At 32.1% G+C, this 19,869-nt stretch overlaps 4 protein-coding genes across 5 annotated transcripts; 2 read left to right on the forward strand and 2 right to left on the reverse strand.

The window, feature by feature from the left end:
* Positions 1-534: 534 nt before the first annotated feature.
* On the reverse strand, positions 535-2,529 carry LOC126671511 (cytochrome P450 726A27-like). Its single transcript, XM_050365283.2, has one exon. It carries the CDS (start codon positions 2,463-2,465, stop codon positions 969-971), a length of 1,497 nt encoding a protein of 498 aa, XP_050221240.1. The 5' UTR covers positions 2,466-2,529; the 3' UTR covers positions 535-968.
* Positions 2,530-5,207: 2,678 nt separating this feature from the next.
* On the forward strand, positions 5,208-8,150 carry LOC126675162 (terpene synthase 10-like). The gene is made up of 7 exons (XM_050369765.2): positions 5,208-5,522; positions 5,647-5,905; positions 5,977-6,370; positions 6,438-6,656; positions 6,852-6,990; positions 7,386-7,634; positions 7,722-8,150. The coding sequence occupies exons 1-7, from the start codon at positions 5,298-5,300 to the stop codon at positions 8,016-8,018; spliced, it is 1,782 nt and encodes a 593-aa protein (XP_050225722.1). The 5' UTR covers positions 5,208-5,297; the 3' UTR covers positions 8,019-8,150.
* A 4,785-nt stretch (positions 8,151-12,935) lies between these two features.
* LOC126671619 (cytochrome P450 726A27-like) lies at positions 12,936-14,824 on the forward strand. Its single transcript, XM_050365401.2, has 2 exons — positions 12,936-13,988; positions 14,170-14,824. Exons 1-2 carry the CDS (start codon positions 13,110-13,112, stop codon positions 14,791-14,793), a joined length of 1,503 nt encoding a protein of 500 aa, XP_050221358.1. The 5' UTR covers positions 12,936-13,109; the 3' UTR covers positions 14,794-14,824.
* Positions 14,825-14,903: 79 nt separating this feature from the next.
* LOC126671620 (phosphoglycerate kinase 3, cytosolic) lies at positions 14,904-18,877 on the reverse strand. Of its 2 annotated transcripts, XM_050365402.2 has the most exons (7): positions 18,754-18,877; positions 18,455-18,673; positions 16,411-16,488; positions 16,051-16,311; positions 15,656-15,973; positions 15,374-15,532; positions 14,904-15,291 (listed from the first exon to the last, which is right to left on the reverse strand). In XM_050365402.2, exons 2-7 carry the CDS (start codon positions 18,647-18,649, stop codon positions 15,097-15,099), a joined length of 1,206 nt encoding a protein of 401 aa, XP_050221359.1. In that variant the 5' UTR covers positions 18,650-18,673; positions 18,754-18,877; the 3' UTR covers positions 14,904-15,096. The 2 variants fall into 2 exon arrangements, with proteins under 2 accessions (XP_050221359.1, XP_055961271.1); XM_056105296.1 differs by lacking the exon at positions 18,754-18,877 and having other exon boundaries at positions 18,455-18,746.
* Between the last annotated feature and the right edge of the window lie 992 nt (positions 18,878-19,869).

The raw sequence follows: 19,869 nt of genomic DNA on the forward strand, positions 1-19,869 counted from the left end.
TATATTCGCCAATAGTTGAGCATATTTTGGATTTGTATAATTCGTAATTGTTGGTCCAAATTGAGCGCAATGTATGGGAGAATATATTCATGAGGCCCAGAATGTGAACCATATAACCGTGGGCCGGACACCACATTAAACCCAAAACCCTAAGGTAATGGGTTAGGTAGTCCATTCCACATTCTACTCATATCTTTCCAATGTGGGATATCCATCACACTTAATATTCAACAGTAACTTCACAATTTTGATAATCAAGTTCAGAATTATCAGACTCCTTAATTGAGAGTTTCTTTTGATTTCTTTATCCGCCACTTCACAAGCTTTTTTCATGACTTGTTTGTCCTTGAGCAATTCAGTCATGCTAAATTACAACTAGAGTATCATTTGCACTCTAATAAGTTAGATAATTGCATTCTGTATACTCTAAGTAGCTCCTTTTGTGTTGATAATTGCATGCTTTATTAATTAAATAGTATCTTTTGCTTATATTTTTGTATCACTATTATTGAAACTGCTGCATGAAGAATGCAATGAAAAGGAAAGGGGTAGGCCATTCTATTACATAACAGTTTTTTTTTATATAATTGGGGAACGATCGTGGGAGGATTTGAATCCACAACCAAATGTGTAATTGGTGCTCAACGCTTATACCATTTGAGTTATAGCTCATTGGTATTATATTGGGAAAAGGATCATTTATGCCCTTAAGGTCTGCCTTCAGGATCAAGCAAGCACTCAACGTCCGGAAAGGTTCAAATATGCCCCCAATGTCTTGAAAAATGAACAATCAGACCCTCCAATTTTGACAATCAGGCCCCTAACGTTTCATTTATAAGTCAAAATGAGGGCCTGATTGTTCACTTTTTAAGACGTTGGGGGCATATGTGAACCTTTCTAAACGTTGAGGGCTTGCTTGATCCTTGAGGTAAACATTAGGGTCATAAATGACCCTTTTCCCTATTATATTACAGTTGATATGGAATGGGAATCAAGTGAAGATCTACTTTTCTTGTAATTGCAAGGGCAAAAGCCTCAGCCATGTCAAAATTTTCTGGATTAGCTCCCCCAGGAAGTTTCCAATTAAAATGGTAAAGTAGTTGAGCCAGTATAAGCTCTATATTAGCCATGGCCATTGTTAATCCAGGGCACATCCTCTTTCCAGCTCCAAATGGAAGTAATTCAAAGTCATTTCCCTTAAAATCAGTTGAGCCCTCGAGAAATCTTTCGGGACGAAACTGTTCAGGATCGGCCCATGAATTTGGATCTCTTCCGATCGCCCATACATTGACGAGAACTCTAGTTTTCGGATATATTTCATATCCATTAACAGTAGATTTCTCATTGCATTCTCTAGGAATCAATGCCATTGGTGGATGCATTCTGAGTGATTCCTTAATGACCATCTTCAGATATTTCAATTTATGAAATTCTGATTCATCGACATATCCTTTACCGCTGAACACTTCCCTCACTTCCTCTTGTGCCTTCTCCATTACGTAAGGGTTCTTCATCATTTCCGACATCGTCCATTCGAGAGTCGCGGAGGATGTGTCGCTTGCCGCCCCGAACATCTCCAGAATCATAGCTTTGATGGTGTCATTACTTAAGGGGAATTCAAGATCTCCACTGTTCTGAATATGCAAAAGAACATCTAGGATATTATGAGGTTCAGACTCTGTCTTGTTGGCTTTGTGTTCATTAATGATTTCTTCAAGAATCTCATCTGCTTGTCGATGAATCCTGCTGAGTTTAGAACTCATACCAGTAATCAAGTGAAGCAATTTAAACGACGGAAACGCATCAGCGACACTGAAACCTCCGGCTGCAGCAATTGCATCCGTAATAACTCGAATGATTTCGTCCTGTTTTTCGGATACTTTTCCTGTAGATGTTACAGAAATAATACAATTTATAACCGACAGAATCTTCCTACTGAGATTCACTGGCTCTCCAGCTTTGGAATACAAAAACTTGATGAAATTTGAGACTTCTTCTTCCCTAATTGACTTGAATGATTGTACACGTTTCGGAGTAAGAAGTTCAAGAATTGCAATTTTTTTCATTTGTCTCCAGTGATCTCCATAGGGTGCAAATATAATATCCGAACGATTATAGAGCATAATTTCAGCAGCAAGAAGAGAAGGCCTTTCAAGAAACTGATTCTCGCGTAGTTTCAAGACTTGCTTAGCTGCATCTGCCGAAGAAATGATAACTGCCGGAACCTGGCCGAGCTGAAGACGCAGAACAGGTCCGTAAGACTTGGCCAGCTCTGTGAGGCGGTGGTGGGGTTGACGGAAAGCCAACTGGTGCATGTTACCGATGACAGGTACGCTCCAAGGTCCTGGCGGAAGATGGGTAGTTGACGATGAGAGGTTACTCATTAATTTCTTCCGTATGAACAGTAGGATCAAAACAATGAACAGGGCTGTATAAACTGACATTGAGGTTATTTCCAGTTCCATGATGAGGAAATTAAGATTCTTCACTTGGAATATAGATTTGCGAAGTGATAGCTCTAGTGATAATTTTAAGAGTTATTTGTATATAGAATCTCTACCTTTAATTAGGGGTGTGCATAAACCGAACCGACCGAATCGAACCATAATTATAATATTGGTTCGGTTGTTTTGTTTGATATGGTTTAATTTGATTTCTATCAACACAAAAAATTTAAATTTGGTTTTCGATTTGATTTTAGCTTTTTGAAAACCGATTTAACCGAAAAAAACAAATTTAAAAACATATATTTATAAATATATTTATTTTTACTTTTTTTTGTTTTTATTCTTTAATTATACCTAAGATATAGGTTAATAAATTTTTTTTAATAGATAAAATATACTAATAAGTACAAATAAAATATTATTAGTCCATAATTTTTTTAATTTCTAAAATAAAAAATATATATATAAAAAAGTCGGTTTTTAATCTGGCTAAAACAAATTTGAACCTAAAATTCACTTCGATTATGAAAACACGTTTTATATAATTTGAACCTAAAATTCGGTTCGATTATATTTTGAATTTCCCCAAATTTCAATGTTCGGTTCTATTCAATAAACCGACCGAACTAACCGAATGCACATTCTTACCTTTAACATTTGAAGTGATGTAAGTAATTATATGAAACGTGTCAGCTTACATACATTCGGTTGTCGAAAGCCTATGTGATAAATGAGATTGGGCTACTAATTACCAGATTTTAAACGATATGATTGAATCATTATAAACACGAATAATCAAGGTTTAATATGTAAAAATCTAAAATTATGGTGACAACAAATCGCTGACTTGGCATGTGATTTATGTTCCGTTTTGCTATATAGGCCTTAAACAGCCGGAAACAACGATGACATGTCAAATTTTAAATCGATAGAAAGTGAAAATATCACATTAATTTTAGGCCTAATTATTTAAAAACCACTCACCTTGTAACTTTTTTTTCATTTATACCATGAACTAGGAAATTTTTTAATTGTATCCTATTTTCGATTTTTATGTTTCGTTTGTACCCCAAAAGTAAATTTTTTGATAATTTAATCAATTTAAAGATAAAAATATTAAAAACAGAATACATAAATGATTAACATTAACGTTTTATTAGAATATAGATTAAAAATGAAGGACTAATTTATTTTTTTTTTCAAAAGAAAATAGGTCAATTCAACTCATTAGGGTAGAGATGAAACATAAAAATCAAAAATAGGGTACAATTGAAAATTTTCCTAGGTTATGGTATAAATGAAAAAAAGTTACAAGGTGGGTGGTTTTTAAGTAATTAGGCCTTAAATTTAAGTAACGTGTTTGTAAACAACTTTATTTTAATAAGGGCTGAATCGTATCTAATAGATAGAGATCTATAAATATTTCAACAAAAATATGGATCGAGTGATTTTAAATTTTGAAAACTAATTGTGGTTGAAGTTGAGCCACTGGGGCATGATAATTGAAGTAATCATGGAGAAGTAGAATGTAGAAACATGCATTTTGACGTACAATTCTGGATCAATATATGTTGCATGATTTCAATATATATAAAGTAATATTTTAAAGATAAATCCAAATTAACATGATAAGATAGGACCTAGTACACACAAAGGGTTCAATCACAAAGTCCTAAAATAATTCTTATTTACCTAACTTTTTGTAAATATTCACGTGGATGCAAATAAATCCACTACTATATAGGTGAAATTTACATGTATTTTATTTTGTTTGATTTGAATATATATATATATTACTTTAGATTTTCAAAAGTATACATAAACAATAGAAAAATATGTTATTTTTATTTAAGTAGCTAAAGTGATTTGGGGTATTTTTTTTCATTTATATGGTGATTTAATCCTACTTCACTCTGCCATAAAATAATTGATGCCAATCCAATAATTTTTCCTTCAATAATTGCTCCCTGGAAATCTAAGGCTTGACCTAACTTTGGTTCAAATTATTGGATCAAGCTCTTATTATTAGACTAAAAGTTATACTCTCTTCTTTTTAAAATAATAGACTACTTTTTTTTAAAATAATTGTCTATCTTTCTAGTAAATCACAATATAAAGTGTTAATTTTTTTATATTATCCTTATTTAAAGTTTAATATTCAATTTCATTAGTTTAAAAAGTAAATTAGTCATAACATTTAATAAAAATATGATAAAAAAAATGGAGATAAAACTGTATTTTTTAAATTATGTGAAAAGAGAAAAGTAAACTAGTATTTTGGAACGGAGAGAGTAGTTAATATTTACACAACTTTTTTATTTTATAATATTCATTTCAAACGTTATAGTTTAATTGTATGTTGACCAACTTAATCTCAGGCACGGGCACTTAACTAGGCCAATAAAAAAATTGGCTTAAAAAAGCTTTTAAACTTTTTCATCGTACAAAAAAAAATTAGGCTTTGCCTCCATCCCTTTTTAATTTTTTCCTTCCCTTAATTTTATTTTAGATATAGTTATTAAACTTGAATTTTCATATAATTTGGCCCTCTTTTAAAATCAATTTTGGCTTTCTCCCTGCATGCAATTATATCTTTTCATAAACAAGTACTAACTTATCATCCTTCCAAATGAATACGGATCAACCAGTCATGAGCGATTCGACCAAGTACTAATATTTTTAAATAGTATTATTAATGTATAAAGTAATAATATAATGTTGTTATACATGTTTATACAAAGACTGAAAATATTGAAATAAAAGAAAAATCCTTATTTATTTATTTATGAGCATTGCAACAACAGGAGGCAAAAATTTGAAAAACCAACTCTAATCAGAATAGGAACTTCAATGTCTCTGGTGAGTCAGTTGAGTTCATTTCTCTCCAACAATCTGCAACTCAGACTCCGAGTTACTCGTAACCGTGTTCTTCCATTCCGTGTTCAACCATGTACCGATACCATTAAAGCCGCCGCAAAATTGTGTTCTGATGAAGTTATATTCAGGAGATCAGCCAGCTATCGACCTTCCAAATGGGATTATCAATTTATCGAGTCACTAACCAGTGAATATGTGGTAATTAACCAAAATTCCTGCTCAAATTGGATTGCAATTGCATGCACCAGTAGTTTATAACGTAGTTACGATGTGTTATCACTACGTTATCAGTATAGTCATTAAATTTCTTTAAAATTTGCAGGGAGAACCGTACACCACACGAATCGAGGAGCTGAAATCTGAAGTTAAGACGAAGCTGGAGAGAGCAGACAATGATTTGCATGAACTCGAAATGATCGATACGTTGCAAAGGCTCGGAGTAGCTTACCATTTTGAGGATGAAATTGAAAGAGCACTGAATAGCATTTATATAAACCCTAAGAATTGCAGAACAAAAGACTTGTATGCCACGGCACTGGAATTTAGGCTCCTTAGACAGCAGGGGTATAATATAAATCAAGGTAATTAACTAAATCTTGTAATTTTGTTTCTAAACCTAATTATAGCATTATTAATACTGATTAATTTGCAGAAGTGTTTGATAGTTTCAAGGATGAGCAGGGGAAGTTCAAGGCATGCCTCTGTGATGATATAAAGGGACTGGTTTGCCTTTATGAAGCTTCGTTCCTTTCGGTACGAAGCGACAATATCTTAGATGAAGCGAAAGATTTCGCTCGGAAAAATCTCGAAATATATGTAAATGAGATTAAGATTAATGGCTGCAATGACAGTGCATATTTGTTCACGTTGGCAAGCCATGCTCTGGAGCTTCCTCTGCATTGGAGGATGCAGAGGAGTGAAGCCATGTGGTTCATCCATGTTTATGAAAATAATGTACCTTATGATCCCATAATTCTTCAATTTGCAAAATTGGATTTTAATATGGTTCAAGCTATTCACCAACAAGATCTTCAACATGCTACCAGGTCAGTATATATTATATTTATTAATTTCATTTCCTTGTTAATTTAATCATTAATTTCGTTAATGTAGCTGGTGGAAGAAGATGGGGCTTGGTGAAAAGCTCGAGTTTGTAAGGGCAAGGCCAATGGAGGGGTTCTTATGGACAGTAGGGGGAGTTTTTGAGCCTGAATTTGGATATTTCAGGAGAATGCTAACTAGAGTTGGTGCACTTGTCACGGTTATTGATGATATTTATGATGTTTATGGCACCTTGGATGAACTCCGCCTTTTTACTGATGTAGTCGTAAGGTATAATTTCATAAACTTTTTGTAATTCACGAGAAATTTATTATCTATTTTGTAACAACATAAATTTTTTTGTAATAGAGAGTATAACTCAGTAACTTTTTTCATAATAAAATAATGTTTAATACCTTTTTTGTAATAACAGGTTCGTGATATTTAATATCCATATCTTAACTAATGATTGTGAACATAGTGCAGATGGGATATCAATGCCATGGAGCAGCTTCCTCATTACATGAAAATATGTTTTCTTGCTCTCTATAACTCCATCAATGAAATGGCTTTCGATCTTCTTAAGGATCAAGGATTTGACGTCATTCCTTTTCTTAAAAAAGGAGTACGCCCGTTCTCAATATTCTTTTTCTATTAAAGGTTAATGTCATGAAAATTCATCAACTTTACACGTTTTCTCATTTTAATTACGTAGTTTAAATTTTCTCATTTTCATGCATGAACTATCACTTTTTCTCAAATTAATGCACGGTGCTGAGATGTCGCGGCTCTATTGGTGTAATTCGCTGAGATGGAGGTTATTTTACTCCAATAAATGAGCATCACCTCAACACCGTGTATGAATTTGAGAAAAAGTGGTAGTTCGCGCATGAAAATGAGAAAATTTAAACTGCGTGATTAAAATGAGAAAACGTGTAAAGTTCTTGATTTTTTTTGACATTAACCTTTTTATTAATGATTATTTTGGGATTCTTATTAAGTGATAAGTATTGTTTCCAGTGGGCAGATTTATGCAAATCTTATTTAGTAGAAGCTGAGTGGTACCAGAATGGATATAAACCAAGTATGCAAGAATATTTACAAAATGGCTGGATTTCTATCTCTGCACCTCTGCTCTTAGTCCATGCATATTTTACTGCAACAAATCAAATTACAGATGAAGCATCACAATGCTTAAAGGGATATCCAGAAATTGTTCGATCTTCCTCCTTGATTACAAGACTTGCAGATGATTTAGCAACATCGTCGGTAATTAGTTAAAATTGTTTCTAACTATAGTTTTTTTTTTCATTTTAAAAATATAATCAAATGATGCGTAATCTGATGCATGGTCAGCATGAATTTACGAGAGGTGATAATGCGAAAGCAATGGAATGTTACGCGCACGAAAATGGAGGTTCGGAAGCAGAAGCGCGAGATCATGTGAGGGCTTTGATTAGTGAAGAATGGAAAAAAATGAATGAATATGCAATTGGAAATACTATCTTGTCGCAGACTTTTATAAAAATGGCAAAGAATCTGGCTAGGACTTCTCTGTGTATGTATCAATTTGGCGATGGATTTGGTGCTCAGAATCTAGAGACTCGAAATCATGTTATTTCTTTGATTATTCAACCTATTCCTCTATCTTAGTTAACTACCAACAACTCTTGGATATTTGTGAATGTGTATATTTAATTTACCTTGTATCTAAATCTTGTATTTTTATAAATTATAACTCTTGTAAGAATTTGATTTGCAACAACGTAAATTTTTGTTTTGACATTTTTCTGTGTTCGAAAAGGAATAAAAAGGGTTAATTCCAATAAAATATCAAAAGTTTGCACGTTTATCGGTTATAACTAAAACTTTTAGAATCGGTTATTTTATCCCATTTTGGAATATTTGAAGGGCTTTTTATACAAAATACGGAAATCTATGATCCATTTACTTTTATACAATCCAACTTATTTTTTAATAAAATTGATATTTTAAGTTGACATCAATATAATATCAACCAAAGATTAATAGCATAATTTTCATTTTTTTACATTCTTTGATCTTTATTTATTTCTCATAATTAATCTGCATTTCAATTTAATTGCATTTTTTTTAATTTATTTCATATACATTATTACTTAGGCAGAAGGTACAAAAAAACCATCGAATTTTTTCAGTTAGTACAAATAACTCATTATACTAAAAAAAGTACATATAATCACCTGAACTCAATTTTTTGGTACAAATAACCCACTGCCGTTAATAAAATCTTAACTCCGTTAAATTTAATATGTACGAGGTACAAAAAAACTATCATACTTTTTAAAACATAAATATAACCCTATAACACATTAAATCTTATATTTATTTATTAAACAATTATATTATTACCTTAATAAAGGTATATATATTCATTATAATTTTAGAAAATACCATGTAAATTATATATATATATATATATATATATATATATATATATATATATATATATATATATATAGTATTTGAAATATAAAAATATTTTTCAACCAATAATAACATATATAAATCATTAATTTCTATACATTCTTTAAAATATCTATGTATATAGTGAAATATTATAAATATAAAATAATATTATCATTTCTAAAAATATAATAATAGTAATAATAATAATAATAATAATAATAATAATAAAATATCGATGGTTTTTTTATACCTTTTGCCTATTACTTATTTACATTACTAAATTCAACTAAATATCAACTAAAAACCAATATAAGATCAATACTCGATCAACATAACATTACAATAATTCAGCAATCAACTAAAAATTAAGGTATCATTTTTTCTGTTTCAATTTAATTTTGATTATTTTCGTTTATTTCATATACAATATTTTTTTTTTGCCAATGTTAAAAGCAACCAAATATCAACACAAAATCAACATAACATCAACATGATATCAACATAAAATCAAAACTGTAGTATTATAATAATTCAACATCATTAATTACATTTTTTATACTTATTTTTATTTTTTCAACATTGTTTTAAATTTTTTATTTTATTTCATTTACAATGTTGTCTTTTTCGTTAATGCTAATATCAACCAAATTTCAACATAATATCAATACAATATCAACATAAGATCAACATTGTAGCATTACAATAATTCAACATTGTTATTTGTCTTTTTTTTCCGACGCTAACATATCATTATCTAGTCTCGCTTTATTTTTTATTTTTTTAGTTTATTTCACGAACAATATTATCTTATTTGTCAATGTTAAAATCAAGAAAATATCAACACAATATCAACAACACTGTAACATTATAATAATCCAGTAATCAACTATCATCAACAAATCGTAATGCAGAATAAAAAAGCGCAGAAATACAACCAAACACAATAGAAATGCAGAAATAACATATTTTTATTCCATGAAATTAATATAAAATGGAAAGATAGTCTTTATGCATGTTAAATTAATGATGAAAAATGACTGTCATACGAGGAGAGAGAAAATAATTGAAATTGTGAAGGCTTATTTTATATGAGGGGTATATATGAGACACGTATGAAAGTAAACATTTGACCCGTGTACCGTAAATTGAAGATAGGAAATTTAGATCTGTATAAATTTAAAAAAATGGAGAAAGTTGTTTAATTATATTAAAACCCCATATTTGAAACCTATTCTAGTCATTCGTGGATTAAACCAAAAAAATTGTCTTTCGTGAATGGATTAAACTAGCCGATTTCGCTAGAAAAAGTTTTAAATATCTCATATCATTCAAAATCAGCTAATTTAGCCCATTCACGAATGACAAATTTTTCGATTTGATTTTTCTTTGTTTTTTACTAAAGATAGAGTACGACTCTTAGAGTCTGAACTTGTTAGTTGTTAGTTACGGAGGCAAGATTCGAACTCATGATCTCTTGATAGTTTGATACATGTTTAATTAAAATAAAATTAACTGATTATACTCTCAGGAGAATAATTATTTGGACGGTTGTGAATGATTGTCATTGTCAATGTGAATGTGAATTTTTATTTGAGCAATTAGACCCCTCATATTTGTCATAATTCACAGTTTGATACCGCTTGTTTAAAAATCAAAAGATTTGGTACCTCAATTTTGATTTTATAAACTATAAGACCCTTCTATTAGTTCCGGTAATAATTTAAAATTTATTTTCAAACAATTTAGTACCTCAGTTTCTATTATGTAAACGATTTGGTACCTCATTTTCAAATGATTTGGTACCTCACATTTCATTCTGTTAACGATTTAGTACATATATTTAAAGGGTCTTATAGTTTACAAAACCAAAACTGAAGTACCAAATTATTTGATTTTCAAATAAAAAATACCAAAATGTGAATTATGACAAATATAAAAGGTTTTAGAGTAATTTGTTCTTCTTATTTTATATTTCATTGTATGTTTGAATTAGGTGCGTGCACCAATTATAAACCGATCAGAAGATCGAACAGAATTATATCAAAAATAGTTTATACTTATTGTAATTTCTTTTAAAAAAATTCATTTGCTTTTTTAATTTTGAAAAGATTAAAGCTAAAAAAATCAAATAATATATAATTTGCTTTTTAAAGTAAAGTATTTGTGACACATGCATGTATTCAAAAAGAACAAAATACTCCAACAGCCCCCTACCTATAAATGATTGATTGAGAGATTATACTTATTTTTAAAGTAAATTATTTTCACCTTTCATATTTATCATAATTCAAAACTTCGTATATTTTATTTGAAAATTACAAAATATATAATATTTTGTTTATTTCTATTAATATTTTAATCATTTTATTTATTTTTTGTACTAGTCAACTAAATCAAAATATTTAATTAAAAAAATTAAATTTAAATTTAGTATTTAAATTTATTTTTAACAGAAATATAAATATAAATTATAGTTTTATGAGTTCCAATGGGTTAATTAATTATTTCATTTGTTTTAATCTTTTTACATTTAATTTTTTTAATCTTAATTTTTCTTAATTTTTTTTCTTACTTCATTTATTTTTAAAACTAAAAAATTAAAATGTGAACTTATAAAAAAATAAATCGAAGTGAGCAAATCATTGAATTTCATAATAATATAATTTTTATTTATATATATTATATAAGTATAAGAACTAAATTTAACATTAATTTTTTAAATTAAGCTCTTTAACTTAGTCGACTCTTATTAAAATTAAACGGCTAAATAAAAATATTAACATAAATAAAAACAAAAGATCGTGTTGTTTGATTTTTAATTAAAAATAAATAAAAATATGAATTATGATATATGCGAGAAACAACTAACTCGCTTATTATTCTTAAAATCGTTGAATACAACCAACTCTGATTATGAATATTATCTTTGAATAAAAAAATGGACATAGGATGAAACACTACAAAAAGAAAAAACAATAGTTGTTATTGGAGTATGATAACTCAAACAAATTGTTTGATGCCTCACATCAAACTACTGATTGAAAAAGTTAGTTGTTTTTATATAAAATGATAGGGCCTATGAATATCATGATGCTATTATTGTAAAAATTGTGAATACAGCCAACTATATCTCTAAATTTTATCTTTGGATCAAGAACAGAGAAAAATAGAGCACCACACAAAAGAAATATCTTTGAAAAAAAATAACTTTTGTAGTTGGAGTATAATAATAACTCAAACATCAAATTATTGATTGAGAAATTATAAGATATGGATGAAACACCACAAAAAAGAAAATGTTCCTAAAAAGAGAACAATATCTGAAATTGGATCAATGATCATTCAACTAACTTGTTTTTATATAATAAATGATAGGACCTAACAATAGCATGATTGGTGCTATAGATAATGAGTAAATAAATAAATTTGATGAATTTGTAATTGATTTGCAAAAAAAAAAAATACCACGTTGTTTTTATATAAATCGATAAATAATGTGTTTTAAACATTTTAAAATATACACAAATATATTATTGTCGCGTGATCATTTCAACTACTTTTATTACATTTCAGCCACTTTTATCACATTTACATCATCATCATTAATAATCATTTCATCCAACCAAAAATTAAAAATAAACTTAATTTTTAAAATGCTTTAATAAACTGAACTCGTCCTCCATGGAAGGAGGACGAGCCGTCTTCCGACGGTGGCTTGAGGGCGGGTCCGAGGTCGCCTAGCAGGTTTGAGAAAAACGATGACGGATTCGAAGTCGGAAGTTAATTCATGTCTTTTTTTAGTTTATTTGAAAAATTAATTAAAATTTAAAATTAGTTTCAATTTGATTTTAATTTTTATTTTATTTTTAAAATTGAATGATTTATTTGTACTTTTTCAAATAAAAAAAATATAATTTTATCTGTAGATTTAATTATTGGGATGATTTTATTTTTAAAATAAAAAAATTCAAAAATTGCTAAATTGGGATACAGTTGGAAACGGAAAATTTAAAAGTGGATAAAATTGATAAACTTTCAATGTCATGGTGGAATTGAAAAGTTGAGGGGTTTTTGAATGATTAGGCCTTAAATATATAATTTTATAATTGTCTATGTCAGTTTATAATTTTTGAATCTGTATCTTAGAATAGTTACTAGTGCAAAGAAAATATACTTGCGTATCATGAACTGTTTTTGATTATTTTCTGTTCCATCAATAAAAAAAAATCTTATCAATTCAAACTTGGAATAACTTTATCTTCGTTTTCTCTTTGATTAAACGGTCAAATTACACCAATGGATTTCCAATTTCCGATTTTGGTCACCTTCCTCTTCATTTTCATGTTACTAAAGATCGTACGGAAGAAGAATTCCGTCACCGATAAGCCTCCTCCGGGACCCTGGAAGTTACCGTTGATCGGAAACATTCACCAGGTGGCAGGCCATCAACCTCATCAACGGTTGACAGAGTTAGCCAAAACTTACGGACCCGTTATGAGTTTTCAGCTTGGCCAGCTCTCTACAGTCATAATTTCTTCGTCAGAAACAGCTCAACAAGTTCTGAAAACACATGAAACTAACTTCGTCGGAAGACCTGCTCTTCTTGCTGCCGATATCATGCTTTATAATCGTTCCGATATTTCGTTTGCTCCGTATGGCGATCACTGGAGATTCATGAGAAAAATTGCAGTTCTTCAGCTTTTAAGCGCCAAGCGTGTTCAGTCTTTCAAACCCGTCATTGAAGAGCAAATCTCGAGTTTTATCGATTTTCTTTATTCGAAAGGCGGATCGCCTGTTAATTTAAGTAAGACTCTGTGTGCTTTAGGGAATTCTGTCATTGCCATTACTTCCATCGGAAAGAAATTCAAGAAACAGGACGAGTTTCTGAGAGTGATCGATAAGGCTATTAGAGTGTCGGGTGGTTTCTGTGTTGCTGATGCTTTTCCGTCTTTTAAACTCATTGGTACGATCAGTGGTTCGAGTTCTGTGCTGAACAGAGCTCATGAAGAAGCAGATCGGGTTCTTGAAGAGGTTATCGGTGAACATAAAGCTGACAGGAGGGCTGCATCTGAGACGGAACCTGACAATGTTCTTGATGTTCTTTTGGATATTCAAGAAACAAGTGAAAATCTTGAACTTCCTATAACAACGGACAACATCAAAGCTGTCATTCTTGTAAGTCTTATTGCACGAAAAACTTCTCAAGTGTTTTTTCGTTTTCGTTTTTGGAAAGGCTTCTGCAATTCCAAAACTTTACATTATAACCATGTTTCTTATTTCATGGTTTTTCATTTTCACTGTTTATGTTTCGTGCTACATTAGATAGAAACTAATGTGTACAGAAATTTTGGTAAAGGACTTTTTTGGAGGCGCGGGTGACACATCACTGGTGACGGTTGAATGGGCAATGGCGGAAATGATAAAGAATCCATCGACAATGCAAAAGGCACAAGAAGAAGTGAGACGGGTATTTAGTGAAAATGGAAAATTTAATGATGAAAGCCTTCACTATTTGAAGTTAGTCATCAAAGAAACGCTAAGATTACATCCACCGGTAGCATTGATTCCAAGAGAGAGCGGTGAGAGATATCAGATGAACGGATATGACATTAATCCCAAAACTAAAATTCTGATCAATGCTTGGGCAATCGGAAGGGACTCTAAGTCGTGGGCTAATGCTGAAAAATTTGATCCAGAGAGATTTGTTGATAGTTCGGTTAATTATATGGGAAATAATTTTGAATTCGTCCCGTTTGGTGCCGGAAAAAGGATGTGTCCTGGCATAGTAATGGCTATGGCCATTATTGAGCCTCTGCTTGCGAGAATGTTGCTCCATTTTCAGTGGAAACTTCCCAACGGTGCTGAACCGAAGAGTCTAGACATGGCTGATGATTTTGGTCTTGTTGTTAAAAGAAAAATAGATCTAAATTTAATTCCAATCCCATTTTGCTGTACTAAAGACAATGAGGAACATATTTAAATTGAAATTAATGAAGTTGCTTTATATTTAAGGACCATTTATAGCATGTTTAAATCAGTATAATAGCATCTTAAATCAATTATCTGAGAAGAAAAAGAGACAAGCTCATATAATGATAATGTTCCAAAATGGATCCATTTGCACCAAAGTAATAATACATCCTTGAGATGTTCAAGAGACTTGACATTTATTTACTCAAATCTACACTATCAGCTCTAATGTAATTCTAAGTCCCTTCCGGCCGTGAAACCGACCATATAACAGCACTCACTTAAATTGAAAAACAATATGAAAAAACTCAGATCAAGCGTCATTAAGAGCAAGGACTCCAGGAAGTGGCTTCCCCTCGAGTAGCTCTAAGCTGGCACCACCTCCGGTTGAGATGTGACTCATCTTGTCAGCAAGTCCGACCTTCTCCACCGCAGCAACTGAATCACCACCTCCAATGATTGTTGTCACACCATTGCCGCTAAGCTCTGCGAGCTTCTTGGCAATTGCCTGCAACAGAATAATATGAATTTCAACTTCAACACCATTAATAACCAAATCCAATTGTCGCTTTCAAGTCAAAATCATATACCTCAGTTCCCGCTGCAAATTTATCGAACTCAAAGACACCCATTGGTCCATTCCAAATGATTGTTTTGGTAGTATCCAATGCTTCACAGAATGTCTTGATGGCATCTGGACCGATATCCAAACCCATCCATCCATCCGGAATAGATGATGCTGACACTACCTGCAAGAATATTTCACTTAACATTCTCAAGTCTGAGCATATCGAAAAAAATTGCAATTCTGTCTGCAAGTGTGTGTAACTGTGCATGTCAAACAAAATCACAACAGCCAATGAAATACAAACCTTGCTGTTGGCATCAGGAGCAAACTTATCAGCAATGACTACATCAGTGGGCAGCAATAGAGACACTCCCTTAGCTTTGGCCTTTTCAATAAGTAAATTTGCAAGTTCAAGTTTGTCTTCCTCCACAAGAGAAGAACCGACGGAGTGCCCTTGTGCCTTGTAAAAAGTAAATATCATTCCTCCACCCAATATAAGGATGTTCACCTTCTCCAAAAGGGATTCTATCACACCAATCTTGGTCGACACCTTTGAGCCACCAACAATTGCAGCAAATGGCTTCTTAGGATTTCCCACAGCTCCAACAAGATAGTCAAGTTCCTAAAAGCAAAAATTACATCAGAACCAATTCTTTCACGAAATAACACTTTAAAGAAAATAAACATGCATCTACATACCTTCTGCATAAGAAAACCGGCAACAGAAGGTTTCAAGTACTTAGCCACTCCCTCAGTGGAAGCATGGGCACGATGGGCAGTGCCAAATGCATCATTTACATAAACATCTGCAAGAGCAGCAAGCTTCTTTGCAAATTCAGGCTCATTCTTCTCCTCCTCCTTGTAGAACCTTACATTCTCGAGGAGCAAGACACTTCCTTCGGGAAGTTCAGCCACCATTTTCTCAACTTCCTCACCGATACAATCATTTGCCATCTTAACCTATTATGCAGGAAAATGCAAGACTGGGCACCTTGACAGATTCAAAATAATGGGAAGGGAGAAAGAGGGGATGAGTGAGGACAGGGAAAAAAGACAAACCTCGATTGCAAGAAGTTCAGATAACCTCGGTACAAGAGGCTTCAAGCTGTACTTAGGTGTAACTCCCTTCGGACGACCCTGAAGACCAGAATCAGTTAAAAATCAAAACTTATTTGAACTTCAGATAAAAATCACAGTAATCATACACTGAATTGTTCAATTTTGTAATGGAACAGGGAAGCTTAATCGATAAATAATGACATTGCCAAAAGAATAAAAGAAATTACAACTAGGTTCAACAATACTGTAAAAAATATTGATAAATCAATTATCTCCCAGTTGGCAACAATACTGTAAAAATTTGAACAGAAAAAGCGCCTTTACATGTAAGAAGCAGAGATCTCTGAATTGGATTGGATTTCTAATCTTCACTTTCCATTCTCAGATAACAACTCCATCACTTTTACATTACAACATACAAACAAACAAAACAAAAGCTAATTTCATAATCAATCACACATCTAACTCACCTCTTATGATCATCATTTTTTTCTTTACAGTTCCATTGCCAACAAAATAAGAAGCAAAAATTAAAACATCAAGAAAATCTAGAGAAAATCCAGAAACAGAAATGGAGTGATAGTTTCATTAGATGTAACTGTGGAAACAATTTTACATCAATGTTTAATGCTTACACAAAGACGAACATAAAACTGCAGAGAAAGTTAAAGAAAACAGAGACATACAGCCACAAAGTCCGAGGTTATAATTACAGTATCTTAATAAAGAAACAATTGAGTGATCGCTGTCTCCATCTTTTTTTCTTGTTCTGGTAATACAAACTCTGGCTATGGAGCTAGAATACGGGTATCTGGTATAGCAGATGCAGTCGCAGCTGTTGCCTGTTGTTTGTTGGCGGAGGTTGTGCTGCTGCATAACTAAATACTAATACTACTGCCCTGTCTGTTTCTGTTTTCACCATTTTTATTGCCTTTTTATAAACTCTCAACAGAAAGAAACCTCCATTAATATATTTCTAATCCTTTTGAACATTGACATTATTTGAGTTTAAATTTGGTCATCTTGGTTTTCTAGAATTGGTGGATGTGTATGTTCAAGAAGATATTGTGAAAAAAGTGTGTTTAATCAGTAGAGACTTCCTTTAATCCTTTTATAAAACTTGCCTAATTTAGCTAACCATACAAAAAACTGGTGCCTTTTTACACACAGATGAAAAGAGACTGCTGGGCGGCTAAGAGTCTGTCTGCTCATCATGATAGCACACAAAAGACAGCATTTTCAAACAGCCGGGTGGCTAAACTAAACCCACAAAAAAACATTTCAAGCTACCATCTTCTTTCTTTTTCTTTTTTAAATTGCTCCATACATAATCTTGTTCTTGAATCTGGATAAATCTAATTATTTCTCAGTTTTAAAAACAACTAGGTTCAACAAGAAGCCATCTACGACAAGTAAACCAAATAAATTCAAAGCCGTCCAAGTTACTAAAAGAATAGCAAATTATTAACTTATGCTTGTTGATCTATGTAGTTACCCTCTCACAAATCGCAACAATAAATGCAAGAGTGTAAACAACATCAATCGTCAAGGCCATATAATTCTAGTTAATTCAGCTAAGTCAAACAAAAAGAGCAGCCAAACAATGTATATTCATGAAACATGATTGCAGACACAAGCAGCATACTGATCCTATCGGAATGCAGTGAACCAATGTTAACAATGATTGAAGATCTGGGAAAATGATACTTGCAGATTTAAGGGCTAAACTTATATCACAATTATAACCAACAAACGATTATGCATAGCCAAACAGGTGCTCAGAAAATCAAAATAACAGAATAAAAACCAGAGCTTTGTCTGCACAGTAACTCATTTATCAAGACACAGAAAACATAAACACAATCTAAGCATTCAAAACAGCACAAAGCAAGGGATCAATTCAACCTAAAATGACAAGTACAGCATCAGAAGAATCTCATGACTCTAGATCACTGATCTAAAAACAAAACCATGTCCAAAAAAAAATAAGAAAAAAGACTATAAATTTACAATAAAAAGACACTACTCAATCAGATATACATACCAAGTGAGTGCAAAGAATAACTTTAGAACCCTTGTCCATCAAGAACTTGATAGTGGGTACAGCAGCACGGATCCTAGTATCATCAGTGATATTCAAGTTATCATCCAAAGGAACGTTTAGATCCACTCTTACGAACACCCTTTTACCCTTCAAATCGGCTTGGTTTAGTGAGCCAACACTCTTCTTTGTAGCCATATCTTAGTTAAATTAACAAGAAATCTGCAAAAAAAGAAACCCAGATTAATCAAATGAACACCCAGATCAGTTAAACATGGAGACAAAAAGACATTGAACCATACGATGAGACGAAGTTGTTGAAAGTGAAGAACGAGGGAATGAGATAGTAGAGAGAGGGGTTTTATAGTGGGTGAGCCCTTATAATAGGTATGGTGTTTCTTGATGTGCACACTGAGCTGTTATAGAAAGATGACGCCTTTTTTGCCTTGCATTGGGTTAAGTGGGTTCATATAAACAGGCTGAGCCGAGTTCGAATTAGACTTAGCTCGGACTCCTCGAATCTGACTGAGCTTAAATTTTTAAATTCGAGCTCTGATAATATTCGAACTCAAACTCAAACCGCACTTGAATTTATTTTAATAAAAACAAAATTTAAAAAAATAAGTATATTTAATATATATTTTTCTACTATAAAAAATTACTTTTTTTAGTATAAAATATATTTTTTTAATATAAGAGCCTGGTTTAAAATTCGTATAGTATCACGAGTCTCGTTAATTGATCTTCGAACTTGGCTCAAGATGAAGTTCGAATAGCTTGAATTTGAACTCGGCTTAAATTTTTTTAAACCGGTCTCGAATTCATTTTAGCCAATTTTAAATTTTTTCGAATCGGTTTTGAATACTTTATGAGTAGTCCAACTAGTTTCCATCCACAATTCCAATTTACCTTGGCTAATCGTCCGTAGTTTTCACTCTTTATCGTTTTTGTGAAGTAAACTGTCTTTTTAGTTTGAGCATATGCCAAATAAGATGCCGGAGAAAAAAACAATGTTCTAGAAAGCTTTTTGTTTGAAGTTATATTTATCCCACATCGACAGTTTAAAGTGTTAAACTGCTGTTTATAAATGACTTCCAAAGTGGGGAAAATTAACTAACCACGAGATGGAGTGAGTGGGCGGCTTTAATTGACGCCCAGGAAAGTCCCCGGGCCCATTACTGCAGAGATGCAGCCCTGGCAACAGGAGACCTTTGAGCGTTGGGACTCATCTTGCCACGTGCAAGGGGCTGAGACACGTGTGGAGCCTTGGATTCCCCGCCGAAGTTACTTGGCCGTTGATTCACAGTTATTCACTCGGTCCACTCGAGACTAACAGAACGGGGCTTACGCTCTCGTGGTGTACTTTTTTTTTTGTTTAAATCTCCACCGTCCAAAGAGTTGACTATTGTTTCATCGTG

This window comes from Mercurialis annua, linkage group LG3 (genome assembly GCF_937616625.2).
Source record: "Mercurialis annua linkage group LG3, ddMerAnnu1.2, whole genome shotgun sequence".
Taxonomy (NCBI): Eukaryota; Viridiplantae; Streptophyta; class Magnoliopsida; order Malpighiales; family Euphorbiaceae; genus Mercurialis; species Mercurialis annua.